The 27,904-nt window shown below is 33.9% G+C and overlaps 6 protein-coding genes and 1 non-coding gene across 7 annotated transcripts; all 7 read left to right on the forward strand.

Moving 5' to 3' along the window:
• Nucleotides 1–951: 951 nt before the first annotated feature.
• LOC149887240 (uncharacterized) lies at nt 952–2,283 on the forward strand. Its single transcript, XM_090091490.1, has one exon. The coding sequence runs from the start codon at nt 952–954 to the stop codon at nt 2,281–2,283; it is 1,332 nt and encodes a 443-aa protein (XP_089947616.1).
• A 9,503-nt stretch (nt 2,284–11,786) lies between these two features.
• On the forward strand, nt 11,787–13,527 carry LOC149887241 (uncharacterized). The gene is made up of 2 exons (XM_090091491.1): nt 11,787–12,186; nt 12,242–13,527. The coding sequence occupies exons 1-2, from the start codon at nt 11,787–11,789 to the stop codon at nt 13,525–13,527; spliced, it is 1,686 nt and encodes a 561-aa protein (XP_089947617.1).
• Nucleotides 13,528–13,539: 12 nt separating this feature from the next.
• Nucleotides 13,540–14,274, forward strand: LOC149887242 (uncharacterized). The gene is made up of 2 exons (XM_090091492.1): nt 13,540–13,616; nt 13,701–14,274. The coding sequence occupies exons 1-2, from the start codon at nt 13,540–13,542 to the stop codon at nt 14,272–14,274; spliced, it is 651 nt and encodes a 216-aa protein (XP_089947618.1).
• Nucleotides 14,275–14,395: 121 nt separating this feature from the next.
• Nucleotides 14,396–15,580, forward strand: LOC149887243 (uncharacterized). Its single transcript, XM_090091493.1, has one exon. It carries the CDS (start codon nt 14,396–14,398, stop codon nt 15,578–15,580), a length of 1,185 nt encoding a protein of 394 aa, XP_089947619.1.
• Nucleotides 15,581–15,663: 83 nt separating this feature from the next.
• LOC149887244 (uncharacterized) lies at nt 15,664–16,338 on the forward strand. Its single transcript, XM_090091494.1, has one exon. The coding sequence runs from the start codon at nt 15,664–15,666 to the stop codon at nt 16,336–16,338; it is 675 nt and encodes a 224-aa protein (XP_089947620.1).
• A 1,210-nt stretch (nt 16,339–17,548) lies between these two features.
• On the forward strand, nt 17,549–17,631 carry Trnal-uaa (transfer RNA leucine (anticodon UAA)). The gene has a single exon. It is a non-coding gene; the product is annotated as a tRNA-Leu (tRNA).
• A 3,730-nt stretch (nt 17,632–21,361) lies between these two features.
• On the forward strand, nt 21,362–24,029 carry LOC149887245 (ras-related protein Ral-a-like). The gene is made up of 2 exons (XM_090091104.1): nt 21,362–21,603; nt 23,228–24,029. Exons 1-2 carry the CDS (start codon nt 21,502–21,504, stop codon nt 23,729–23,731), a joined length of 606 nt encoding a protein of 201 aa, XP_089947230.1. The 5' UTR covers nt 21,362–21,501; the 3' UTR covers nt 23,732–24,029.
• The last annotated feature ends 3,875 nt before the right edge of the window (nt 24,030–27,904 follow it).

Here is a 27,904-nt window from a genome sequence, read left to right on the forward strand (position 1 = left end):
ATTGAAAAAAAATCCAAGTCCGAAAAAAAAATTTTCAATTCTCGGAAAAAAAGAATTGAAAAAATTCTCCGAAAAAAGAAAAAAAAATTTTTTTTCTTGGCATAATAAAAATGGAAAACAGAATGCGAAAAATCAGCAAGCCCGAAAAAATCGGAAAAACCAAAAAAATTGAATTTGGGTTAAATAATTTTCTTGGCAATAAAAAAATGGAAAGCAAAACTGTCAAAGAATTGCGAGAAATCGCCAAAGCTCAAAAATTGAAAAATTATTCAAAGATGCGAAAGGCTTTCTCGTTGAAGCAATAAAAAACGCGAGATCTGTTCCAGAGCCATCACGTTACCTCATTGACAATCCTGTTCCAGATTCGTCTCCTGTGTTAACTCCTGGACTGTTTTCAAGGTTTACGACGGCTGTTATAAATGTGGCTGCAAACACCTTCAACAGCATGTTTGAGTTCATTCATCCGTTTGTTCCAGAGGTGTTTAAGAAAACAGTGAGAAGTGTGGGGAATGAATTTAAAAAAGAAATCGGCTCACTCAAATCAATGGCCCTCAAATCAATTGTGCGCGAAGCAGTTTACAAACCACGCATTCATTTTCATTTGACCGATCACGCACTGAGGCATGTTGCAAAACAATTTTCGCATCAAGTCAAAGGAAACCAAAGGATGCTTCTGCCTTTTTAGATTTGGCGAAAGACGGTGCGATAAAAATTCTTCAAGAGAATAAAAACAAAAAAGCGAGCCTTGTTTTGACAATCGATATGGAGAGTGTCAGCTTTACTACGGGAGAGGAGGTGCATTGAACTGTTCCTTTTTTGTCAAAAGCTGGGATTATTTTGGAGTCGACGGACTTGGGAGAGTTTTACGAGAAAGCAAAAGATGAGATCCTGGAAAACATGGAAAAATACAACAAAATGGGCTCGAATTGCACAGTATCTGCCATCTTGAAAATGGACATCAAATTAATTGACTACAAACCCATCGGTGGCCGTTCGTATATCCCTCTCGACGATTTTCTGTCAAGCAAAAAAGCAATCATCAACATGGTGAACGAAGACAATGAATGCTTCAAGTGGTGCATCACCAGGGCGTTGAACATGAAAGAAAAACACGGAGAAAGGATTGACAAAGACTTGATTGAAAAATCGAAAAAAATAAATTGGGAGGGGATTGATTTTCCGACCAAACTCGATCAAATCAAAAAATTTGAAAAAAATAATCCAGAAATCAGCATCAACGTTTTCGGATATGAAAAAATATCCATAAACCCTTTGCAAATATCGAAATGCTTGAACAGAAATCATGAAATAGATTTGCTGCTTGTTTCAGACGGAAAAACAAACCATTATTGTCTGATCAAAAATCTGAGTCGACTCATTTCATCCCAAGCATCCAACAGAAACGGAAAAAAATATTTTTGCAGAAATTGCTTGCAGGGGATGAAAAGCGAGGAAAATCTTTCAAAACATTCGACCTATTGCAGAGAGTACAGCGCGGCACGAATGGATCTTCCTCCAAAAAATTCGTTCATGAAATTTGGACACATAGAAAGGTCGATGAGGGTTCCATTCATTGTTTACGCGGATTTTGGAAGCTTTGTTAAACCGATGGACTCGCGCGAACAAAACCCAGACCAGTCGTACACCAAAAAGTTTCAAAGACACGTTCCGAGCTCCTTTTCCTTTTACATCAAATGTTTTGACGAAACCATTTACAACAGAGGGCCAACAATTTCAACGTCGACAAGCGAGGACGACGATATTGCCGAATTTTTTGTCTGCGATTTGGAAAAAGCAGTAAAAAAAGTCTATGGAAGGATCGAAAGAAAAAATATGGTTCTCACAAAGGAGGATGAAAATAGTTTCAAAGCCGCGACGGTTTGTCACATTTGCGAAGAAAAAATTCTCGATACAGAAAAGGTTCGCGATCACTGCCATTTTACTGGAAAATACCGAGGAGCCGCACACAACGAATGCAAACTAAAATACAAAACGCCAAAATTTATTCCTGTCGTTTTTCACAACTTGTCTGGTTACGACAGCCATTTGTTTATAAAAAAATTAGGAGGAGAAATAACCTGCATCCCATGCAACGAGGAAAAATACATCAGCTTCTCGAAAAAAATCACGGTAGGAGAGTACATTGGGAAAGACGGAAAACCCAAAGAAAAAAAAATTGAATTGAGGTTCATCGACAGTTTTAAATTCCTTTCCTTCGGTTTGGATACTTTGTCAAAAAATTTACAGCCAGAAGAGTTCAAAAACCTCGCAAAATATTTTTAGGAGAAAAATTCGATTTGCTTCGAAAAAAAGGCGTGTACCCTTACGATTGGGTGGATGGATTCGATAAATTTCACGAAACGCAATTGCCTCCAAAAGAAGCGTTTTTCTCAAAACTCAAACACGAGGAAATAAGCGATGAAAATTACGCGCATGCTCAAACGGTTTGGAACGTGTTTCAATGCAAAACGTTCAGAGATTATCACGATTTGTACAACGTGTCTGACGTTTTGATTCTGGCAGACGTCTTTAAAAATTTAAGGGACGTTTGCATTAAAAATTACAAGCTCGACCCAGCCTGGTATTACACGTCTCCCGGGTTGGCTTGGGACGCTTGTTTGAAACTGACAAAAATAAAATTGGAATTGTTGAGCAACCCCGACATGCTTCGAATGATCCAAAAAGGAGCCTGCGGAGGTATAAGCATGATCTCCAACTGGCATGGAAAATCAAACAACAAATACATGGGCGACTCGTACGATCCAAGCCAACCATCAAAATTCGTTCAATACTTGGACGCCAACAACCTGTACGGATGGGCTATGTGCAAACCTCTTCCCACTCACGGTTTCGAATGGATGGCAGAAGACGAACTGTCCGATTGAAGATCGGTTCCTTGCATTTTGGAGGTTGATTTGGATTATCCAGAAAGCCTTCACGATGAACACAACGATTATCCGTTGGCACCCGAGAGAATGAAAATTGGAAAAGTGGATAAGCTCGTTCCAAATTTAAACGACAAAAAAAATTATGTCCTTCACTGTGAAAACCTGAAATTGTACGAACGATTGGGAATGAAAATCTCAAAGGTGCACAGAGGTATAAAATTTGAACAACGGGATTGGATGAAACAGTACATTGACCTAAACACCGAATTGAGAACAAAAGCCACCAGCGAATTTGAGAAAGAATTTTTCAAGCTGATGAACAATTCGGTGTTTGGAAAAACAATGAAAAACATTGAAAAGCGAGTGGATGTGAGACTGGTGAAAGAAAAGGAAAAGACAAATTATCAGCAAAACCAAATTACGACAGGCACACGATTTTTGATGAAAACTTGCTCGCCGTTCACATGAAAAGAACAAATGTTTTTTACAACAAACCAATTTATTTGGGGATGTCCATTTTGGATTTGAGCAAAACTTTAATGTTCGAGTTCCACTATGATTTCATCAAAAAAAAATATCCTGGTGACGCAAAGCTTCTAATGACAGACACGGACTCGCTGGTTTATGAAATAAAAACGGACGATTTTTACAAAGGCATTGCTGACGATGTGGAAAAAAAATTCGACACGAGCGATTTTAGCAAAAGCCATCCAGCCATTCAAATCGCTGGGTTAAAAGTTGGCTTAAACAAAAAGGTCATTGGGATGTTCAAAGACGAAACTGGAGGAAAACAGATTGAAGAGTTTGTCGGTCTCCGGTCAAAATTGTACTCTTACAAAATACATCAAGAAAAACAAGAAAAAAAATTCAAAAAATGCAAGGGGGTAAAAACATATGTTGTCGAAAAATACATCACACACGACGATTACAAAAAATGTCTCGAAACCAAAAAAGAAAAGGTAAACAAAATGAATGTCATCCGATCCCATTTGCATGACGTTTACACGGAGGAAATCAACAAAATCTCTCTCAGCTCCGACGATGATAAAAGAATCATTTTGGATGATGGGATACACACGTTGGCTTATGGTCACTACAAAAAAAGACACGATTGCATCGCTTATTCTGTCGATAACCCTTGTTTCAACTTGATCGATTATGATAAGTTTTTCGGTCCAGAGACAGAGCCAGAGACAGAGCCAGAGACAGAGCCAGAGACAGAGCCAGAGACAGAGCCAGAGACAGAGCCAGAGACAGAGCCAGAGACAGAGCCAGAGCCAGAGACAGAGACAGAGCCAGAGACAGAGCCAGAGACAGAGCCAGAGACAGAGCCAGAGACAGAGCCAGAGACAGAGCCAGAGACAGAGCCAGAGACAGAGCCAGAGATAGAGCCAGAGACAGAGCCAGAGACAGAGCCAGAGACAGAGCCAGAGACAGAGCCAGAGACAGAGCCAGAGACAGAGCCAGAGACAGAGCCAGAACCCGAGGAATAGACAAAAAGATAAGTGACAAAAAAATGCGGGAAAAAAGGTAAGTGACAAAAAAAATGAACAAAATAAAAAAATGAACAAAATGATCAATGTGGAAGGAGTTATTTTACCGAACGAGGCTTTGACCAATTTTCAATTGATGGAAGCAGCAAAAAAACTAAAAATAAAAAACTTTCGCGGGGTTTTTGTCAGAGACATTGCCAAAAAAACCGAGAAAAAAAGAATGCGGTATTATCAACACGGGGGATTCGAGCACTGGAGGGTTTCATTGGGTGTGTTGGTACAAAGGCGGAGACGCAAAGTTCAGCTTTGACTCTTGCGCTCAACCCCCTCTCGTCGAGCTCGTCGATTATTTAAAAAGCCCTGTCTTTTACAACAGCGAAAGGGTTCAATTTGGAAACACGTCTTATTGCGGTCACTTGTGTCTTTACCTCTTGAAAAAATGTGAAGAGGGAAACAGCTTTCAAGACGTTGTCAACACCCTTTGGTGATTGCAATTTAAAAAAATTTTTTACCCTTTTAAAAAATGATTGACAAGTTCAAACAAAATCATCAACCTGGCAGAACCAACCAACTCGCACGACGCCGCCACAAAAAATTACGTGGACACTCATTCAACAGGCGGAGGTGGAGGAACGGTGATTAGAACTGCGGACTTGGATTTAAATTTTCACAAAGCGATCAATTTGAACGAACCGACAAATCTTCACGACGCCGCCACAAAAAATTACGTCGACGTCAGCTCAAGCATGCGCGTCAAAACAGATGGAACGAGCACAATCACTGCTGACATGGACCTAAACTCCAATAAGCTGATCAATGTGAAAGATCCGACCGCTTTAAAAGATGCAGCGACAAAAAGCTACGTCGCCACTAAAGTGGCATACAACAATATTTCTTACGTAGACATCAACATGACAGCACACAAATTGACCAATTTGGCAGAGCCAACTTTATCCTCAGATTCAGCCACAAAAAATTACGTGGACACGCATGCGTCAGGCGGAGGAACTACTGTGGGAACCGCGGACTTGGATTTGAATTCTCACAAACTGATCAATGTGCTTGATCCTTCAAACACGCAAGACGCTGCGATAAAAAGTTACGTTGACTTGTTGTTGCAAAAATTGAGCTTAACCAGTGTCGTTCCAGGATCCAGTTTCACCAGTTTAGGCTTTAAGTCTCAGACAGTCGCGGCGCTAACCACTTCGCCAGTGTTTTCGTTTTCCGGAAAATCTGGAGTGCTAAGAAGGTTGTGGCTGGCTTTATACACCACATCTGGCACAAATATTCCTGGTCATGTTTTTATTCGAATCTTTACAGACGGAGAAATCAATGTGGGGAATTATTCAGAAACAACGGAAGGAATCGGTGTGGATGCCACCGGTCTCGCTACTGATTTGCTTTTTTCTCCTTTGGGAGGTGCTTTTTACGCCAATTCTTTGCAAGGATGCAGCATGTTTAACACCACTTCCTTAGGAGGATATCTCACGTTAGACATGCCTTTCAGAAACGACGTCTCCATTCAACTGGTAAACAAAAATGCAACAGCCATCACGTATTGGATTCAACCGTTCATTTCCACTCTTGCTTCCATTCCAGCCTCCATCCCTCTTTTCAAGCTGTACTGCAGGTCGTTCAGATATTTAAACACGACGTATGGCAGCGAATATGTTTGTATGGACACCAACGGGAGTATGTTTTGATGGACACCAACGGGAAAGGAAACGGAATCTTTCTCAAATACATGAGATTTCACATCATCGGCGCTTCTGGAAACTGGTGGGAATCTAGAGTCAGAATGTACGACGGTAATTTACCTCCCGGAAACGGTACCGTTCTCACTCCTTGGACTCCGTACAACACCAACAATTACACCTACTTTCCTGGTTACGACGGTGAGAGCACATGCATCTTTTCCTCATCTGGATTGGAAGATTTTTACTTGTCTTCGTGGAACGGATCAAACTTAACCTCGTTCAACAACAAATCGACTGGACTGCTGTACCAATCCACTGCATCCATCGGTTCCACCACCACCATCTCCTTTTACAGAAACTTCGGAGAAGCAGACTCCATGCCCAGTGTTGCAGCCGGCAGAAGGCTCGTGGTCACGCTCAACTCCGGCGACGCGCAAGTGGGTCAATCCGGAAGCTATTACCTTCTTCTTGGACAAGCCTATTATTACGCTTAATTATCAAGATTTTTTCATTACGCGTGTTTATCACGTCATGAAAAAATGTTTCCCCTCACCCCTCACCCCTCACCCCTCACCCCTCACACCTCCTCCTCCCCCCTCCTCAAAAATTTTTTATACCAAAAAATTTTCACACCCCTCAATTATCAAAAAAATTCAGAACGGACATCAAAAATGGTTTTGTTCCAGAACTCTCCTTTTCTAGTAGTAACGATTACCATTGGACTTATTCAGGGTGTCGCTTCGTCGGTTACCGTTTCAATTATTCCTTCTGTTTCAAGCTTTTTAAGTTCATCTTTAACTTTTTCTCTAAGTGCAAAAGGGATTCTTCTTTCTCTTTGTGTTACTGGTGCTATACTATCATTAATTTTCAACTTTACTTGGTAGTTAGAAAGTTTTGCTATTTTCCGCTAAAAACAGAATCTTTGTATGAGTTTATAAGTGGTTGTAATCGTTTTGGAGCGTTTAGAAGGAGAGGACTGTTTAGTTTGTTAATATTCTGCATGGAATGACAAATTTTTTGATTTCTGTTGTTACAATTATTTGGTCCTGTCTTTTGTTCTCCTTGGTTTTTGTTTAAAAGTTGGTATATTTTCAATGTTAATTGTAACCTCGAAGCTTTCGACTGCATCGTTAAATTTTTATTATTCACTGAGTACAAATTTCCTTGGTTTAGCTCTGAATGAGTGTTTTCAAATTTGTTGATTATTTTTAGTTCGAAATTATATTTAGTGGTTTCGTGTAAATTTGTTCATTTCTTTTTCCTTCGCTGTATTGTTGTACTTTGTTCGAGTTGTTTTTTACTTTTACAGACTGTTGCGAAATGCCCGATTTTCCCGCAGGAATAGCATGTTTTCCCCAAAGCTAGACATATATTAGTGTGTGGAAATTCGTTCCCGCATTGAAAACAAATTCTTTTCTGCGATCTCTTTTCTATCTCATGTGGTATTTTGAACATTATTTTATTAGCTGGAGGAGAACTTGTTTTCTTTACTGTATTTGCTTCGTTTTGTTTTATCGTTTCTTTCTCGAGTGCTTCTATTTGACCGTCCATCAATTCAAATGTTTTTGCCATAGTTAACAACTTTTGTAGAGTTTTGTTAGGGTTCTGGAAGCTGTATTTCCGTAGTTTTGAGATGTTTGTACTAAGCTCAATTTGTTGTTTAATTTCTTTATCTTTATCAGCAAACTCGCAATTAAGGGCTTGTTCGTGCAATCGAACGAAAAATTGCTGAGTGGTCTCGTCTGTACGTTGAGCCATTTTGCGAAATATAAAAAATTTCATAGCTCAAGTTAACTTGAACATTTTAAGTTCATTGAAAGCATCAACAGCTTGGTGGTATGTGATTAGAGTATCTTGTGCTATAATGTTTTCATAAATTTCGTAAGTATTATTCCAAATTAAAGTGAGAAGTAACGAAAGTTTTTGCTTGTCATCTGTAATTATTAGTGAACTGCAAAGTAACTCAAATCGTTTAATGTAGCGTTTCCAGGTAGAAAACAATTTACTCGCATCTTCGCTACATGAAAATGGTGGAAAGTTTGGTAAATGAAGATTTTTTATAGCCATGGATAAATACAATGTTTATAAATGTCTAACACTAATTTTATTTTTTAATTCAATTCACTTTTCTTTTATCTTCGTCGCCAATTTGAAGAAGTACCACAACCTGCTCTTATCTCTTATTTCTATCCAATGAATTTTAAATTACAATAAGCTAATGTCTGAAACTCTCCATCTCGGAGTACATTCTCACAATTACGACAAAGGAAGTGTTAAGAGAAGACCTACTCGTCGTGAAGGGGAAGCCCAGTTTCATGAATTTAGCTATTCTTATTATGTACGAGTCCTGTGTGGTGGAACTTATGTAGAACAGAAAGTCTGCTTCAAAGCCTTTATTACCTTGTTTGGCATTACAAGCAGATGAGTACAAACCATTAAAAAAGGCTTTAACCTCAACAGTTAAGTAGCAAAATATAATTATTAAACAAAGTATGCCTATTAAAAAATGTGATAATTGTGATAATTATTATAATAACTTATATTATCATCATTAAAAATAATTGAAAACGCATCTTTACATATAGCTATTTCTGTATTACAAAATTAATTATGACTAGATCTGGTACTGCTAAATTAAAATATTATTGAGCAATCACAATCAATTCATGTTACTAGATGTAGTCAAGTTTAATTTTGTAATACAGAAATATCATAAATGTTATTACTTAGATTAGCTGTAGACTGTAGTAATACCAGTTGACAGTATTTTTTTCGTACAATTGCTAAACATCCAGTGGAACCTATTTTTTCGAGTTGATGTTTGCGTATCGCACCCTTTTTTCATACTGTCTAGCAACCTATTCCATCAGATAGAAAAATGCCGACTTATAACAGTTAAATTAATAAACTAATAACCATATTATAAAACAGTTCAATTTCAATGATAATTTGAATTTAGCATTACTAACTTAGACTGTGTGGTCGTAACGGCTGACTGTTTATGGAAAGATATTCACTAACTTATAACTTATATTAGCACTACCACAAGGAGGATTAATAATGCTATCATTTTTTTTTTGACTAAGTGTTCTAAATTTAACGAGAAGGGCAGAGGAAGAGATTCTTTTGTTAACAAAAGAAAAAATTCAAATTTTGATTTGTGACAAAAAAACTTTCATGCATAAGAAATTTGTTTATTTAGTAACAACAGGAGAACAGTTAAACAAAAATGTGTAACACTTACCACCCACAACCCACATCCAACACCCCACACCCCACACACCCTACCCCACCCTCCCATCAACTAATCCGCCTCATTTACTTACACTTACTAATAATTTTTTTTACAATAGGGTGTCCTTCCGAAGATATCAGAGGACGACATAAGAATAGGCTACACAGGCTTCCTGACCATATGACAGCAGCTATCCGTGCACACATATCAAACTTTCGTGGAAGACATTCTCACAATGCGCTTGGCGAAACTAGAAAGCTGTATCTTTCAGCAGAGCTTAATGTCACCAAAATGCACGCCTTCTTCCGAGAAACACATCCTGACATAGAGATAACTTACGAAACTTATCACAGAGTTTTCGTTAAGGACTTCAATATAGGGTTTGGATACCCAAGGAAAGACACTTGTTTGACTTGTAACGAGTTAGTTTTAAAAATAGAGCATTTAGAAAAATGCATCTCAAAGAATGAAGAAGATGTAGATGTCCTACGTGTGGAAAAAGAAAAATTGACCAAACAACATGAACTTCACAAACGCAAAGCTGATACATTTTACACAAGAAAGTCGGAGGCATACAGACGTGCTCAAGCAACTGAAGCGATTGAGTCAATATCATTTGATAATCAAAAAAATTTACCTATACCAAACAAGAAGTGTAATGAAGTCTACTACCGTCGCAAGCTTACTTTAGTATCTTTCAACATTCACGTGCTGTCCATAAATGATGGATACATATATACCTACGACGAGACCAAAGGAAAGAAGGGTGCAGATGACGTTGCGTCAATGTTGTACCAAATTTTTATAAATTATCTTTTGAGTAATATCACTGACTTGGAGGCTTTTTGTGATGGATGTGCTGGACAGAACAAAAATTTCTTCCACACATACAAGCGCTTCAAGACTGTCAAACTGACTTTCCCCATCAGAGGACACTCTTACATGGAGTGAGACAGAGACATGGGCCTGAAAAACCAAAAGGCTGATGTGGAGTTGCCAGAAGACTAGTGCAGAGTCCTAGAAGAAGCTAGAGCTAAACCAACACCATACAATGTTATTCATTTTTCTCGTAACCAGTTTTTGAGCTTCATTGACCATATGAAACTAAACTTTAAAGCAACATGTCCCTTTCCCACAAGACCAGTGCAAGATTTGAGGCTCAGCATCCCAAATTGGTGTCATATAGAATTAATTGGAATAACTCATTAGAAACCTCTGTATTAACAAAACTTCAGAAGAAGGGATCAATCATGGAAATCTTCCAACGCTGATGCAGCTCTACCCTACTGATCTGGCGATCAGCAAAGAAAAGTATAAAGATCTCCAGGTTCTCAAGCGCTTTTGCAGACCTGAAAACCATGTATTCTTTGACAACATTTCAACCTTAGTTACAGACATCACTGACGGTTCTGGAGGAAGTAGCTCACACACTGATGATTAAAAACAATCACCTTTTATTTTTTAACTAATCCTGATCATCATTACTAAAACGCATCTCATTTCTAGTTAATAAAGTTTAAGTTTTCCTTAAGTTATTGTATTGGTTATTCTTCAAGACAAAACGATACATAAACTCTACACTGCACCAGTTAAAATTGTAATTTACTATTATACAAACATTTTTTGAAAGAAAAAAAGTATAAAACGGAAAAACGATCAAGCATCAAAAAGGTATGCCATCGGTAAAACAATAACAACAACATCATTGCTAAGTAATGTTGACAGCAAAACTTTTGTTTTGTCATAAACATTTGTTAAACCACGCGATGACGTCAAGTATTTTTACAGTAATTAATATATGGTATGAAGTTGGTAATTATTATCTTATTTTTAGTTATGAATAATTGTCAACTATGTCAGATTTAGTATAAATAACGCTGTTTTCTTAATAAGAATATATATAAACAAGTTGCACAAAAGGCGTTGAGTCGATCTTCCTTAGTCAGTTAAAAACAAAGAAATATTCACAACACAAAGTGGCGAACTTGCCAGGACACTGGAATCTACGGAACACTCTTCAAGCTATCAACTGTCGTAAGGAATCAAAGATTACAATAGAATTTAAAATGCCTCCGAAGCAGCGCGAAGATCCAATCGCTACGCTATCAAGGAAATTGGAACTAATATTAACAAAAGTTGAGAGACTTGGTCTTGGAAGTACGCATAACATTGAACAATAACGATATACACACACTAGATAGATTAGAACCAACCATCAAAGCAAAACTGTCGGAGACTTAACTTAATCCAAAACATAGAAGAATTAAAAAGAGACGAAGAAAACGCCGACAATCAAGAAATCGACAACTGGTACGAACAACAGAACAACTTAATTAAACAGCAAAGCGAACTTCTGACCTCGCTGGAAGAATACCGCATAGAAAGAGAAATTACGAAAAAGAAGAAAATGCACGAAGAAATTGCTCGGGTAAAATAAGAACTAAACGAACAAAAACAAGAAACAACTCAAAGCATGCACAGTGCACACTCAAATGATTGTAAAGCAAAACTTCCCAGACTACAAAATTCAAAATTTGATGGGACTATTCTGGATTGGGTGCGGTTCTGGGAGCAATTCAGCACAGAAACTGACAACAGAAGCTATCCTCCAGTAACTAAATTATCGTACTTACGTGAACTACTATCAAACATGCCAAAAGAGGAAATTTCTGGACTCCCTTTTAATGCAAATGGTTATGAAAAAGCGAAAATGATTCTAAATCAAAAATATGGAATCACTTCTGAAATTATACGCCAGCATGGTCGTGATATCATGGATCTTCCCTACATAAAAAATACCGACGTAGATCAAATACATAATTTTTACAGAAAATTAAATGTAAGCATAAACTCGTTGAAAACTTTATATACTGGTACGTGAAACTCTTGACAAACTGGGTCCTGTTAAAACTGATAATACTCGAACAGATCCAAAATGGCAAGAATGGGGCTTTGAACAGCTAATTGAAGCTCTACGTGAATATACCTTACGAAACTATGAATCATCTATTGGACGAACAAGAAATAATATCAGAAAAGAAAATTCAAAACCCCACAATAATTGGGAGCACAAAAATCAAATGGAAAAACACTTCCAACATAACGAAACTAAAAACATTGGCTGTGTCTACTGCAGTTCGCAAAATCATCGTAGTCACGAATGTACAAAACTTCATTCAACACAGCAAAGGAAACAATATCTTAAAGAAAACCATCGCTGCTTCAACTGCACGTCAACTGACCACACAGTATCCAACTGTCGTAGCAAACGTTCTTGCTTCTATTGTCAAGGAAGGCATCATTCATCTATATGTACTGGGGTTAATAAAGACGAATTGAAAAAGGGTATCCTTATGGCTGGTTACGATGGGCAAACTATTCATCCCACAGTCGTTGTGAACGTTGGCAAATATAAAGTGAGAGCACTCTTGGATACGGGAGCTGGCAGTTCTTATGCTTCATCTACGCTAATCAAGTACCTAAAGTTAGAGCCAAATAATTGGGAATCGAAAAATATTGAAACAATGACTGGATTAGTACATCTAAACCTTCCGTTGTTCTACACAACTCTATATTCAATAAACGGACGCAACAGCCTTGATATTAAACTCTACAAGCTAGAAAGGAAAGTGCTGACAGTGCTACAAAATCCGAGGATATCCGTCCTAAAAAAGAAATTCAAACATTTGGAGGGATTGCATTTTCATAATGAAGATGACTACGATGATCATAAAGTTCATCATATAATTGGTGCTGGTGATTTTGCAAGAATAAAGTTGAAAGGTTTCAGGACTGGAAATGATGGAGAAGCTATTGCAGAAGAAACCATATTTAGATGGACGGTTATGAGACCAGGACAAAGCACCTCGGACTGTTTATATTTTACAAAGTCAACCAACGACTGTTATAAAGAACTATATAGCTTGGATGTTTTTGGTCTAGAAGATCAAAGCGAAGGAAATCAAAATGAAGTATATGAAGAAGTTAAAGAACAGCTACAACAAGACTCGACTGGTTCTTATCACACTGGATTACCATGGAAAGTAGAACATTCAAAACTAGCATCTTATTCAGATGGGAGTATCTCAAGGTTTCATATTGTGCTTAGAAAACTGGAAAAGAAACCAAATGATCTCATAAAATATTACGCTATTATTCAAGAACAACTCAAGGATGGGATAATTGAGTATCCACCAAACAAACCAACTGGCTAGAGAATATTCTACATGCCTCATCGAGCAGTGATAAAAGAGGACTCCGAAACCACCAAGCTAAGGATTGTTTTTGACGCGTCAGCTAAAGAGTACGGATCACCCTCACTTAACGACTGTTTACATATTGGTCCTCCAATACAACCCTAACTACTGAATGTTATTTTACAAAACAGATTGCAACCTGTTTGTCTTACTGGAGACATTAAACAAGCGTTTCTACAAATAAGAGTTGATACTAAAGATCGTGATGTTTTCCGTTTCTATTGGATATCGGACTTGAAAAGTAAAGAAGTAATAACTCTAAGATTTACTCGAATCCCGTTTGGCTGTGCATCTAGTCCCTTTATTCTTGGGGGAGTAATCAAGCAACATTTATTGACGTATGAAAAACATTATCCGCATAAAAAGAATGAAATTCAGATAATTAACAGGGGCATATATGTTGATGATATAATCACTGGGGGAGTTGACCTGGAATGTGTCGAAAAATTGAAACAAACAGCAATTCATCTGTTCGAAATGGGAGGATTCCAGCTTCACAAATGGCACTCAAATTTTCCTGCATTAGAAACCAATGATTCAAGAGAGAACAATCATGAAGTTACCATCAATGAACAAAATAAACGTTATTCAAAAATTCTTGGTTTGTTGTGGGACAAAAATGATGACACTTTATTAGTGGATTGCAGACCAACTCGCCAAACAAACATCACAACCAAAAGAGGAATTTTAGAAAGTTTGGCTTGATTTTTGATCCACTTGGTGTGATTTTCCCAATAACACAACAGCAAAACTTATATATCGACAAATTTGTGATTTAAAATTTGCTTGGGATAAAAAACTTTCACCTGAATTATCAAAGGAATGAATGCTTTGGAAATATACGTTACCAGACCTTACACCAAAACCAAGAAGTATAACTGTTTTAAATCATATAATAAAAAAGATTGAAATCCATGGATTTGGTGATGCAAGCAAAGATGGCTGCTGCAGTGCAATATACGTAGTAGTACATCAAGGAAACAAAGTAACTCAAGGATTGTTTACAGCCAAACCACGCATATCAAAACGAGGTTGTTCTATTCCCAAACTTGAATTGATTTCTGGACACATGGTAGCTAATGCTCTTACAAACGTTAAATTGGCACTTGAAGGATACCCAGTTATGGAAATATACGGCTGGCTTGATAGTTCAGTAGCACTGCATTGGATCCTTAATGACAATCGTAAATGGAAGCAGTTTGTATCAAATCGTGTCAAAGAAATCAATAAACGAAGTTGGATTATCTGGCATCACTGTCCAACCAATCAGAACCCAGCTGATATTGGAAGTAGAGGAATTAAAAATGGAAAAATTCCACAAATATGGTTCAACGGTCCAACATGGCTTACCAAAAAGAATGAGTGGCCAACCAATATAGTTCATACACAAATGGATGAAGTAATGAAAGAAGTTAATCCAACAAAAATGCATAACCTTGCCACAGCAGTGACGTTTAACTACTTTGATGAACTTAAGAGCAAGTATCAACTACCAAAAGTTATAAGAATAATGGCATGGATCTTAAAAATAATTATCAATCTCAAAACTAAAAAAAAATGTCGAGGTGTGCTATCAGCTACTGAAAGGAACAACGCAATGCAGAAGCTGATCAAAATTGCTCAATACGAATTTGAAAAATCCGAACAATTTAAAAAAACTTCAGAAAGATTACGATTACATAGAAATCACGATGGGCTTTTAGTTTGCATGGGTCGTATACAAGGTGAGCACCCAATATTTTTACCTCGCAAGCATCCCTTTACAAACTTGGTTATTCAAAGAGCACATGCACAGAATCACCATGGGATGGTTGGTCTGACAATGTCCAAGTTTCGTGAGCATTATTGGACAGATACCTTACGTAGCCAAGTCAAAACAATTATATACGATTGCAATTGGTGTAAAAGATTCAGGTGCAAACCATTACTAGCTCCATTAACAGCTGATTTGCCAAATTATCGAACTAAAAGCAAATACCCCTTTGAAACTGTTGGTTTGAATATAAAGTAAGCAAAGAGTGTTACAAAAAATCATACATTGTACTTTATACTTGTGCAACTTCAAGAGCAATCCATTTGGATCTACTAAAAACTATGGAAAATGAAGAATTCCGTCGAAGTATAAAAGAAATGATTGCAAGAAGGGGCACACCTGCACTCATAATAAGCGACAATGCCAAAACATTTGTAAGTACTGCAAGGTGGATCCGACGATTGCAGAAAGACCCGCTGATAAACGATTACTTAGGTGAAATGAACATAAAATGGAAGTTTAATTTAGCAAGAAGCGCATGGTGGGGAGGTTTCTTTGAAAGAATGGTGGGTTTGGTAAAAAGATCATTACACAAAGTAACTGGAAGAATTCGTCTGACTTTCGAACGACTTAAAGAAGTTTTGATTTATATTGAAAATACGTTGAATAACCGACCGTTAGGATATATCGAGAACGATATTCAACTTCCGATATTAACACCAAACATGATTTTACATGGGAAAGGTATTACGATCCCTTCCGAAAATGCAGAAGATGACGATGATGAAGATTTTAACAACAAATCGACTACACGAGCAATGCGGTATATCACGAAATGCAAGAACTTAGCGTGGAAAAGGTGGACAAACGAGTACTTAAGATCATTACGAGAAAATTATCAGCGCAAAGGGTATAATCAAAAGGACATAGCAGTGGGAGAGATTTTCTTGCTTAAAGGAGAAGAAAAGAATAGAGGTGAGTGGAAAATTGGAGAAGAAAAAAATAGAGGTGAGTAACGAAACTTATACGCGGAGAAGATAATATAATCCGCGGTGCTAAATTAAGAACGGGAAATAATCAAGTAGTGGAAAGACCGATTCAGATGCTTTATCCGATGGAAATTTGCCAAGATCCTACTGAGATCGAGGAATTCCTAAACCATTCTAAACCTTGCGAAAACATATCAGCAGAGCAAACAAAAACTCTGAATCAAAGACTTTCACGAATGACGAAATCAAAGGCTAAGGAACATTTTGATGAGAATTTGTAGATATTCTCTACAAATTGGGGGAGTGTGTCATAAACATTTATTAAACCACACGATGACGTCAAATATTTTTACAGTAATTAATATATGGTATGAAGTTGGTAATTATTATCTTATTTTTAGTTACGAATAGTTGTCAACTATGTCAGATTTAGTACAAATAACGCTGTTTTCTTAATAAGAATATATATAAACAAGTTACAAAAAAGGCGTTGAGTCGATCTTCCTTAGTCAGTTAAAAACAAAGAAATATTCACAATAGTTTTTATTAAAGACCTTGCTCAAGTAAATAATAAAAAAGAGAAAAATTAAAAAATCTTTACAAATAAGTGAGCTATGGTGTTTTGAAGCTTAAAATCTAATTTACTTAAAACAATAAAAATGCAGCTTGATCGTTTTTCCAGTGTGGTGTGTGTGTGTGTGTGTGTGTGTGTGTGTGTGTGTGTGTGTGTGTGTGTGTGTGTGTGTGTGTGTGTGTGTGTGTGTGTGTGTGTGTGTGTGTGTGTGTGTGTGTGTGTGTGTGTGTGTGTGTGTGTGTGTGTGTGTGTGTGTGTGTGTGTGTGTGTGTGTGTGTGTGTGTGTGTGGTGTGTGTTAGGATTCCACCATAAAATTAATATACTTTAATATAGAGGAAAAGAATAATTGTTATAGCCGGTTATGTGATAAAATATCACAATCACTACTATCCGAAATTACTAAGCACCCGGTCTCGGAAGTCACGTATGTCCGATACTACCATAAACGATAGTTCGAAGTTGGTATTGGAAAAACCCGCCCAACCAAGACCAATGCCAATTCGGTGTCGGTATTGGTATTTTTTTTTTTTTTTACTTTTATCGTTATCGATCCGATGACTAACGATACTTTCCTTACTGAGACCTGATGCTTAGAAATTACTTTGAAGTTTAGTTATTAAATATTTTAGAATAATTTTTTTTATATATCATTATTATACATGACCAGGATGGCCGAGTGGTTAAGGCGTTGGACTTAAGATCCAATGGACGTATGTCCGCGTGGGTTCGAACCCCACTTCTGGTAATATCCTTTTCTTCAATGGTAAACCAAAATTATATCAAAAGACGTTTTAAAATTCTTTTTTTACTTTATTATATTATCAAAAAACTCGTGATATCAATGGTTTGTGAAGAAAAAAAAAGAATTCTTGAAAAAAAAAGAATACTTTGGTCTGTTTATTGAGCCTGCGAATTAAAATAAAAGACTGGAGAAATTGTGAAAAAACGACCACCTAACATGGAGGAAGCAGCATACGTAAATGTTTTATGCAATATAGTATATTAGGGGAAGAAACAGCAAACTGAAGATGATTGACCTTAGTGAAATATATATAATTAATAAAATGAAAATAGAAGATGAATACATACCATAAAAAGGAAATTTCAAATCAAAACAAAAGCTTTGTGTTGTGTCTTTTTACCACATATAATCTCATATACGACATTTTAAATGAAAGATATGTCATAAAAGATATTTCTTGGAATTTATTTTCCAGATTAAGCGCTTAATCGTTTACCTTCACAGAATATATTTTCGCGAATTAGGAGCTAAATTGCGAAAATAAATTGCAGGTTGAATTATCTTATAGCTTTTGTTTAGGAGCTTTGGCAAGCGATCAAAATGCTGATAGCGGGTTTAAAAAGTCGCTGCTTAAAAAAGTTTTTCATATTTCAAACTCTTGTTGTTACAATAAAAGCCCTTCGCTGGACCAGAACAAAATTAAAATTATGATTTAAATGATAGTAAAACTGAAAAAAATGTTTTAATTATTGTTTGATTTGTTCCATTTAAATATTTATTTGTTTCTGCGCCTTTTATTTATTTATGCATTTCTATATCATTTATTGATATACTTATTTTTGTGTTACTATATTTTCAGCGATCTCTCAAAATAAAAATCCTTTCAAACTCAGATGACATTATTAAAAATCGCAAATCCACGAATTTTTAAACAAGAATGTATATCGCGTTTATTGTTTCTTTTATTATTTTCCTGTCTCTCTAATAAATCAACCGTGATTTTTACAACCCCCAACATACCCACCCGTATGTCCCCCTCTATCTCTTTTATCCAAAGTTTGCTCTCTCTTGTCATATCTTTAAATTTTTCTCTTTGTTTCTTTGTGTTTGGGGTTTTCATTTTCGTTTTTCAGTTTGAAAATCATGTAAATTTTTGGTTATTTGTAATGTAATGTTTGTAAATCATGTAAATTTATTGATTAGGGTGGTAAGATAAATTCAAATGGCTTCTTGTTTATATTGACATAAGCTTTCTTCACACTAAATTTCATATCGAGGTAAAATTTGTTCTGACAATTTACAATTATTAATGCAATCTTATCGCCTAAAGATATTTTCCAACAAAAAAATAAATTCAAAATACCCTTAGTAAATTTTTAAATATTTTTAAGACAGATTTCCAGTTGCTTAGAGTAGTTAATTCTTGTATTATTAAAAACTCTTCGAGCAAATAAAATCTCCAAAATAAGTAAGCCCAGCTTTCAAAGGTCGCTTTTCTTGCAAAGATTTAGAGTTAGAAAAACTCTTCCCTCTAAGCTTTCTCGAGAAAAGCGTTCTCAAAGCAGATTTTCAGTAAAGCGAAGCTTAAAAATACAAAGGTTCCATAAACCATGTTGCTTCTGTAGAGAGACGTCGATACATCTGTTTCTCTGTTGCTGTAAATTATGTACCGTCTTACCTAAACAATTTTTTGGAGAGATAACGTTAAAAACACCTTTTCGCTTCTTCAGCGTTAATCCACCGAACACATTTGTTTATCTACCGAACAACAAATTTCTCCAAGCATTGCAAGGAACGGAATAAAATATATCTTACATTTATTAGTCTGGTCATAACAAAAATGCTGCGATGAATTTAAACAATACAAATACAAATGCTTAGTTTTCAGATTATCCTTTCGTAAGACTCAAATTTTTGCCAATTTTTGTATATTGCTTATGTAAAAATTGAAACATGGTAAATATAGCAAAATAATTATAATATATAATGACACATACTTTATTAAGCTTAACAAAATTGATTTTCTCTAAATGTGTATAAATGTAAAATCTTCTGTGAATGTGCATAAATGTAAAATTTTTCTTAACCATTCTCTATGTTTTGTATCTATTATATGCTCTAAATGTTTTGTAATAATCTTAAGTTTTGCTATATTAAAACTAAATAAGTAAATATGAAAACCAAGCTAAAATTATTGAAAGCACTAAGAATGGATTTGTAAAGTTATTGCAAGGAAAGACTACCCCCTAACTTCGCAATTCCCTTAGCTATTGATGTTATAAATATTTATATCCTACAAGAGCATGTCAGTGTAAAACATATCATAAAAACACGTCTCAAATAATAGAATTTTCTTAAGAAAAAAAAAAATCAGGAACTTCGTAAAAATCCTTTCAGAAGTCATACATAAATTAGAAGAGGATGGACTTTAGTAAACCCTATTTAAGAAAATGTTTAGTTGAAAAACACCAATTAACTTAAAAATTCGTGGCTAAGTAACACATGACCATAGAACAATAGTATGTATGTATGTATGTATGTATGTATGTATGTATGTATGTATGTATGTATGTATGTATGTATGTATGTATGTATGTATGTATGTATGTATGTATGTATGTATGTATGTATGTATGTATGTATGTATGTATGTATGTATGTATGTATGTATGTATGTATGTATGTATGTATGTATGTATGTATGTATGTATGTATGTATGTATGTATGTATGTATGTATGTATGTATGTCGTCATGAATTCAAGATCAATTTTGATAACGGATCATTCTTTATAAAAAAGTCAGTAATAAAATATACTTTTCTATTCGATAAGAAAATTATAAATTAGACGAGACTTAATATCAAAAGCTTTAAGAGATTTGTTGACAAACCTTTGAAGATTTAGTTGTTAAGAGATCTACAAAACTGCGCTTCCTCAAATTAATAAAGACTGATGAGTAATTCAACAACCTTTTATTTAAACTTAAGGTCTTTTATTCGCGTATAGCTTAAAAAATTTCAAACTTTTAGTAAAGAAATCACATTGATTGAATGTATTATAATCAACGACCAAAAAGGTCAATACCAATACAACAATATTCGTATTTAAATATTTATTTATAAAAAATCACTGAAAATTTTAGTAGAATTGATGAGTTCAAGTTTACCTCAAGAAATAGTACGATGATAAATTAAAACATAAAAAAAGTCTAACACAAATTTGATTGTACAAAATGCCTTTGTGATGTCGTAATCAGTCTTATCGCCGAATATTTTCCAGATGATTTGTTAAATTTTAATGCTTACTTTAGATTTTCGTTTCCTACTGGAAATTACATAAAAATATTTTAAGAAAGCTGAAGAAATCTTTTTTTCAGAACTTTTAAGTGTATGATTGACAAACGGATTTCTTCTTGATGAATTTGTAGTTGACGATTATATAGCAAAACTATTCGATTCTGCATGATCTTACTATTAAGCCAAAAAGATATCCCTCGACATCGATGTTTAATATCCTGTGCATAATTTATACACATAAAGTCTAACAAATGTTTGAATATTTAATATCTTTGTTTGATAAAATATTAAAATAACTATTTTTTATAACAGTTTGAATTCTTTATTAAAAGTCGATTGCTTTAAAATAAAGAATTCACTAATCGCTTTTAAAACTAACTTTCAAGATAACGTTTTTTAGGAGTTCGGCTAAGCAAAGCAAGTTATGTTAATACAATCGAGACAATTTATGGGAGGGATGATATTTTTTGGCAGCCGAAGCCGTATTTTCTAACTGAACATAAAATTAAAAACAATTCTGGTTTATTTTAGAGAAAACAAATTCTAATTTTGGATTGCTATTAAATAATTTTAAAGATGCCTCCAAAAGAAAAGACGGCTGGTGTCCATAAGATTATTATGGTTGGAAGTGGTGGAGTTGGGAAATCTGCACTGACACTTCAGTTTATGTATGAAGAGGTAATATATTTTATATATTCTGTGTGCTGATTTTATGCGTAATTTTACCAACTAAAAAATTTCTTTTTTCTCCATCTCTATTTGTTAAAGTTTTTTTTATCCAACTATATCATCAATAAACACGCTAATTAATTCCATTTAAAGGACTTTTAACTTTTAGAAATGAATTTGATCATTTTCGTATTACTAGTAAAGCCTGAAAAATATCAGTTATTCAAAGTTTAGTATACTTTATGTTTTTAAAACTTATATTGCTATATAAATATGTTAAAGATAAGTAAGTGTATAAAAGTTTGTTTGTTGTGGCTAGTCATGTATATAAAATACACATGATTAGCCACAACATACTATAGTCATGTTTATTTTATACAGATGTCATTTGTATTTTATACAGATGATTAGCCATAACATGCTGCAACAATAATTGAATTTATTAAAGAGTAGATATTTTTTTAAATTTGAGTTTTACTTAGTTTTTTTCTGATTAAAGAAAAACCACCTGTAATAACATAATTTTGTTCGTATCGCTGTTTCTTTCATATTATATTGAGTTTATACAATAATATTAGTATACAAAGTTAAAGGGTTAGTAACAAATGAAATTAAAATAAGAATGGGTTACTATTAACAGCATTTTTTATTGCATCATTTTTAAACTTTAAAATTTATCAATGGTTTTTTAACTTATCTTTTTCTGGTTATTGGAGAATTAGTTGGTGTGGTTAGCTATAGGTATCTAGAAGAAATAATCTTAAAAGGCTTATTCAAAATTAATTTTGTCATATAAATACTTAAGTTACTTCACATATTTACTAGTGTGCTTATAGATAGCCAGGAAATGGGTTTTTAATGGTGGTAATATTTGGTACCCCACACACTGTTTCTGTTCTCAAATTGTTTAGAGTTACTGATGCCATAAATTAAATTTATTAGTTATTGCTCACTTTTGATCTTTTGATTTACAAAAAATTGCACACATTGAATACAGAGAATCAGCATATTAAAGATGGCATATTTTAGAATCATTGCTATTAGACCAATTTTCGATAACCTTAAATAGGAGCTGCATTGATTTATAATTTGGTATTTTAAAGGTTATTAATAGTTTATTAAACTTTACTTGTTAAAAACTTGATGATTTTATAAGATTGCAATTTTCCATAATGTATCTAAATATCTAAAATAAAACAAGCACTTAACAAACTTGCTTCAAGAATACTTTGACTATAAGAACAGGTTTTATCATTTTTGCTTAAAGTTATTAGCAGCAAAATTGATATGCAGACCTTTTTTTAAATGCAGTAATATAAATTAGTTAAAGTATAAAAACTTGATTTTAAGTTTTGATGAAAGTATCCTTTAATTACTAAATTTCTTTCATTCAATAATTAGAATATAAATATGAATTTGTAAGTTTAATTTTTTTAGATATTGATCTTTATTTTTTTTTTTTTTTTTTTTTTTTTTTTGTAAAATAGTGTGAATTGCAATAAAATTGGTAGTGTTAATGTTTCATACATTGACAAAAAAATTTTATCAAGATTTTTATTTGTTTCTGTAAATCAGCCTGAGTTTTTTATATTTATAAATATATGGTTTTGCCCAAACTTTCTGTGTTTTGTAGTTTGTAGAAGACTATGAGCCTACCAAAGCTGACAGTTACCGCAAAAAAGTTACTTTAGGAGGTGAAGAATGTCAAGTTGATATACTTGATACAGCAGGTCAAGAAGACTATGCTGCTATAAGAGATAATTACATTCGTAGTGGTGAAGGTTTCTTATGTGTGTATAGCGTCTGTGAACCTGAATCATTTGCAAATGCTGCAGACTTTCGTGAACAAATCTTGAGAGTAAAAGGAGAAACAGAAGAACATATTCCATTTATCTTAGTTGCTAATAAAGTTGATTTAACAGACAAGAGGCAAGTTTCAAATGAAGATGGTAAGGCTAGAGCAAGAGAATGGAAAGTACCATACCTCGAAACATCTGCCAAAACAAAAGAAAATGTTGATAAAGCATTCATGGATCTCGCACTGGAAATACAATCTCGAAAAAATGAGGAAAACAAGTCAACTGCTAAACCTAATGGCAAGCAGAAAGAAAAGAAAAGAAAGTGTGTTTTGCTATGAACAATTTAACATCCACCACATTGACAATCTATTAAAACTTTTTAGGTGTCATACTTATTTTTGTTTGAAATCAAAATTCAAAATAATTGATACAACCAAAGAAAAAGTTATTTTACGTAACAACTGCTTAATTGGTTTCTTGATTTTATATAAGAAAATTAAGTTCCAGCATCTGGGTGCAGAAACTTTTTTTAAAAAATTCTGAAAATGACTGACTTACAATGATGATTGCATTGGATGTGAAAAGAAACACCATTATTGTGATTTTCTTATTAACTAAATATAATGGATCAATTTACATTTTCTTTTAAGTCTTTGTTAAGTCTTAATGTTTTAGAAAGAGATAGTTTGGACGAACTTTTACACATTTGTATGTGTTTATGTATGTATGTATGTATGTATGTATGTATGTATGTATGTATGTATGTATGTATGTATGTATGTATGTATGTATGTATGTATGTATGTATGTATGTATGTATGTATGTATGCATATACATATATACATATATACATACATACATACATACATACATACATACATACATACATACATACATACATACATACATACATACATACATACATACATACATACATACATACATACATACATACATACATACATACATACATACATACATACATACATACATACATACATACATACATACATACATACATACATACATACATACATACATACATACATACATACATACATACATACATACATACATACATACATACATACATACATACATACATACATACATACATACATACATACATATATATGTGTGTGTGTGTGTGTGTATAATTATTTTTTTATTATTTGTTTGCTTTGTTCTCTGTTATTGAAATTAATTTTGCTGTAAGAGTTATAAAATAAAACAGAAGACAACATTAAACGGTGTTGTGTGTACAGCACAAATTTTCTAATTTATAAGGTTCGCTAGAAACTTAGCAGAGTAATAGTTATAACCAAAGTATCATCATTTTTTAGCCTGTTGCCGTTGTTATTTTTTTGATTAGAATAATAAATACTTTACGTTTTAACAACCAGTTTTTTTTTCTTTTCTTGGTAATATTTATTTTTATTGGTCACTGTAAACATCTGTGCCGCAGATGTTGATATTGAGCAATAAACAATTTCACAGAGAGGAACGTTATTTCCAAAGTAAATGATCCTCATAAAGACCCGTAATAAAGCTATAGTTTTTTTTTAAAGACATACAATACTGATAGAGCTGTTCTCTTATTGAAGTTAAAAGCTTTGCACTAAACATTTCCGTAGTTATCACGAGATGATATTCTGATATTGAGAGAGATATGTAAAAATTACAAACCTTTGACGAGCTGTAGAATACTGTGCATAGAAATATTCTCCAAGACCTTACAACAAAATCCCCACAAATTATTTCTTGGATTATCATGAGAAAGAATTCCCTCCAAGTTGTAAAAAATTGTGCCGAGGAATTTAGTTGTTCAAAATAGGCTTGGTGCACACTCAAATGCCTAGTATGCACCATGCCTAGTACACACCATAAAATCATACTGCTGTCGAATGAGGGTGGCCTGCTAAAAGTTATGGTGGTTAAAACTAACCCAATCCCGATCCTTAGCTGCCTCTTACCTAAACTACGTCCCCTAAAATCATAACTTTTTTTTCCTATCATTGACTGAATGAAAATTCATCGACAGATTTCAAATTTTATAAAAAATCTCTTCTCGTTTAGGATTTATGACAATTTACCTCATGAAATAACTTTAAATGATCGTAATTTTTAAACAAGTAATTCTATTAAAAGGATTGAGCTCTGAAGGTTGGTAATTTAGCTTTTTTCGCTTTGCGTACGATGTTTAATCAATGACTGTTTAAAGTGGTGTATCCATGGTGACTGGAAGTATCTATGAGATCTTGCTTCGACGACTTAACTCTTCATTTAATGTATACTCTTCATTAATATGTAGTCCAAATATTGTAGTAGCGCATTTAACGTTATGGACATTGTAAAAAGCAATAAATTCTTCACCAATTGCTGAAAATTTGTTCACTTGTCACTCAAAAAGAGAATAAAATTAAGTTCAGTATTCAAGAAGTAAGTATTGAAAAAAAAAAGGTTGAGATTGTAACACCATCAGTTCCGCCGTCCTCGTAAAGTGTTTTGAAGGTGAAGAGATTTTTCTGCAAAGCGGCATTTTCAAGGGATGGAAAGTTTTAATTTATCACAATTTTAGTTCTAAATTTGAAGGTCGCTCAACTTTTGTTAATTATTCATATAGTTTTTTCAGGTAGAAGGGGATAATTGTGTGGAATAAAAATGTGCAACCAAAGTGCCGAAAAAATTTAGAGAAGCAAAAACTATTCAGCTTTCTAACACTAAGCAAAGCAGGGTTCGCAAGTTTTATGCTCCTTGTGATTTTTCATCCCCCTTGTGGTTTTTTTCTGCTTTAAACTGGCGAAGTTAATATTCTTTTGCTGGTTCTTAACCTTTTTTTGTACGAATTGTTGCAAATAATATCATTTTAAACTGAGTTGATGGTCGAAAAATTCCAGTTATCCCATAGAATTATCTTTAGATATTGAAATTATTTCTTATGATTAGAAGAGATTTAATAAAGACTTGCGTTTTACCAATGACATATTAATAGATGAACGTTCAACGCATTGTTAGAGATCAGAGGTGCCGTCTATTAGACAAAAGCTATGCGTGTTTCCGTCAAATTTATAAAATCCAGATTCAGATAATACGACTTCAACCCATTTTCTTAAGTTTATGGTTATAAAAGACAAAAAAAATTAATCAAGAATAGCTCACAAATCTGAAAAAGGTTGATTTGAGCTATTCCTTAATAAATATTTAAATTTGACATCTAAAACTTGGCTTTTGCACAAAAGCGATGTATGGTTTACTAGAATGGGTAGAGTAAAGTGAAACAAAGTTTATTTGTTAAATTAAAATTGCTATGGTATAGCTTAAAGTTCGAGTAAGATATTTTTAGTGTTCTTTTCACTCCACTCTCAGATTATGCTTCCCACATTCAGGCTCAAATCAGAGAGTGTTTCTTATTTTTTTTCGGAAATGTCGAACTTGCCTGCCTCGCTTTTTTTTCTTGAATGTGTGATTTTTTTTTTTCGCGAACATCCTAGTTATAAATTTTCTTACTTTCGATACCTAAATCGCATTTTTTCTAAAGGTATTATAGCTAAAAGCATCTTAAACTTCATAAAAACTATTGATTTCAGAAGTTTAAAAGAAATATCAAGTTTGCATTTTTAATGAGCATTTTTGATAAAACATTTTTCAGCAGTCAGTCATGTAAAACTACTTTAGCTTATAATGAATAATAATAAAAAGAAGAATAAAAATAGTAATCATAATATTTTTATTATTGTTGTTGTTACTAATAGTAACAACATATGATAATAAAAATAATTCTGTAACACGCATATCTTTTTTTTGAAACAATGCGTTGAACATCCATCTGAAGACTCCACGGGAAGAAACGGCAGGGTCACATTTTTTCATTTTGAGATAAATCATTATTAAACTTTTAAACCTTTATAAGTTTCGAAGTTTTAGGAAAATTTAGAAAAACTTTAAATATGCATCAAATCGTTTATTTGATTTGAATACAAATACAAAATATGCTATCATGGTTAGTAAAGCTAGAAAGTGTAAAAAGTAGAAACTTTCAAAATGTGACTCTGCCGTTTCTTCCCGTGGAGTCTTCATCTATTAATACGTTCTTGGTTTTACTTTGCAGTAGTGCTTTACAAACGTCTCCAAAGCAATAATCATTTAATGATAGCAGGCACATTTTCGTAAGTAATCTTTGTTCTGCCTTCATCTTTTGTCTTTGAATGTACACTTAACCGTAAAATTAACCAATTATACATTTCGATTTACTTTAATTGTCGTCAGTATTATCATATATTTTGACAAATATATAAAGAATAGAACACATGAACACAGTTATTTCGATGATTATAATAAAATCGACTTTGAGGATGGTGAAAAAAAAAATTAAAACCCAAAAAATGGTTTGTTTAACAAAATAAAGTAAAATGATTATTAAAGTCATGCACAGTAATACAGGTTAAATTGAAAAAAATTTAACAAATCAATAACTAGTGTTACCACCTCTTGATATTATTGTAGCCTGACA

The sequence above is a fragment of the Hydra viridissima genome, unplaced genomic scaffold (genome assembly GCF_058129835.1).
Source record: "Hydra viridissima isolate aposymbiotic clone 2 unplaced genomic scaffold, HvirCarnegie_v1 scaffold_6, whole genome shotgun sequence".
Taxonomy (NCBI): Eukaryota; Metazoa; Cnidaria; class Hydrozoa; order Anthoathecata; family Hydridae; genus Hydra; species Hydra viridissima.

Excerpts from the sequence above, each read along its gene's own strand:
- LOC149887241 (XM_090091491.1), top strand. The coding sequence starts at position 11,787 with ATGCACAGTGCACACTCAAATGATTGTAAAGCAAAACTTCCCAGACTA. Across the intron at positions 12,187-12,241 it reads GTTGAAAACTTTATATACTG|ATCCAAAATGGCAAGAATGG; the intron begins GTACGTGAAACT and ends ATACTCGAACAG.
- LOC149887242 (XM_090091492.1), top strand. The coding sequence starts at position 13,540 with ATGCCTCATCGAGCAGTGATAAAAGAGGACTCCGAAACCACCAAGCTA. Across the intron at positions 13,617-13,700 it reads TTTGACGCGTCAGCTAAAGA|ATTGCAACCTGTTTGTCTTA; the intron begins GTACGGATCACC and ends TTTACAAAACAG.
- LOC149887244 (XM_090091494.1), top strand. The coding sequence starts at position 15,664 with ATGGAAAATGAAGAATTCCGTCGAAGTATAAAAGAAATGATTGCAAGA.
- LOC149887243 (XM_090091493.1), top strand. The coding sequence starts at position 14,396 with ATGCTTTGGAAATATACGTTACCAGACCTTACACCAAAACCAAGAAGT.
- LOC149887240 (XM_090091490.1), top strand. The coding sequence starts at position 952 with ATGGACATCAAATTAATTGACTACAAACCCATCGGTGGCCGTTCGTAT.
- LOC149887245 (XM_090091104.1), top strand. The coding sequence starts at position 21,502 with ATGCCTCCAAAAGAAAAGACGGCTGGTGTCCATAAGATTATTATGGTT. Across the intron at positions 21,604-23,227 it reads TTCAGTTTATGTATGAAGAG|TTTGTAGAAGACTATGAGCC; the intron begins GTAATATATTTT and ends TGTGTTTTGTAG.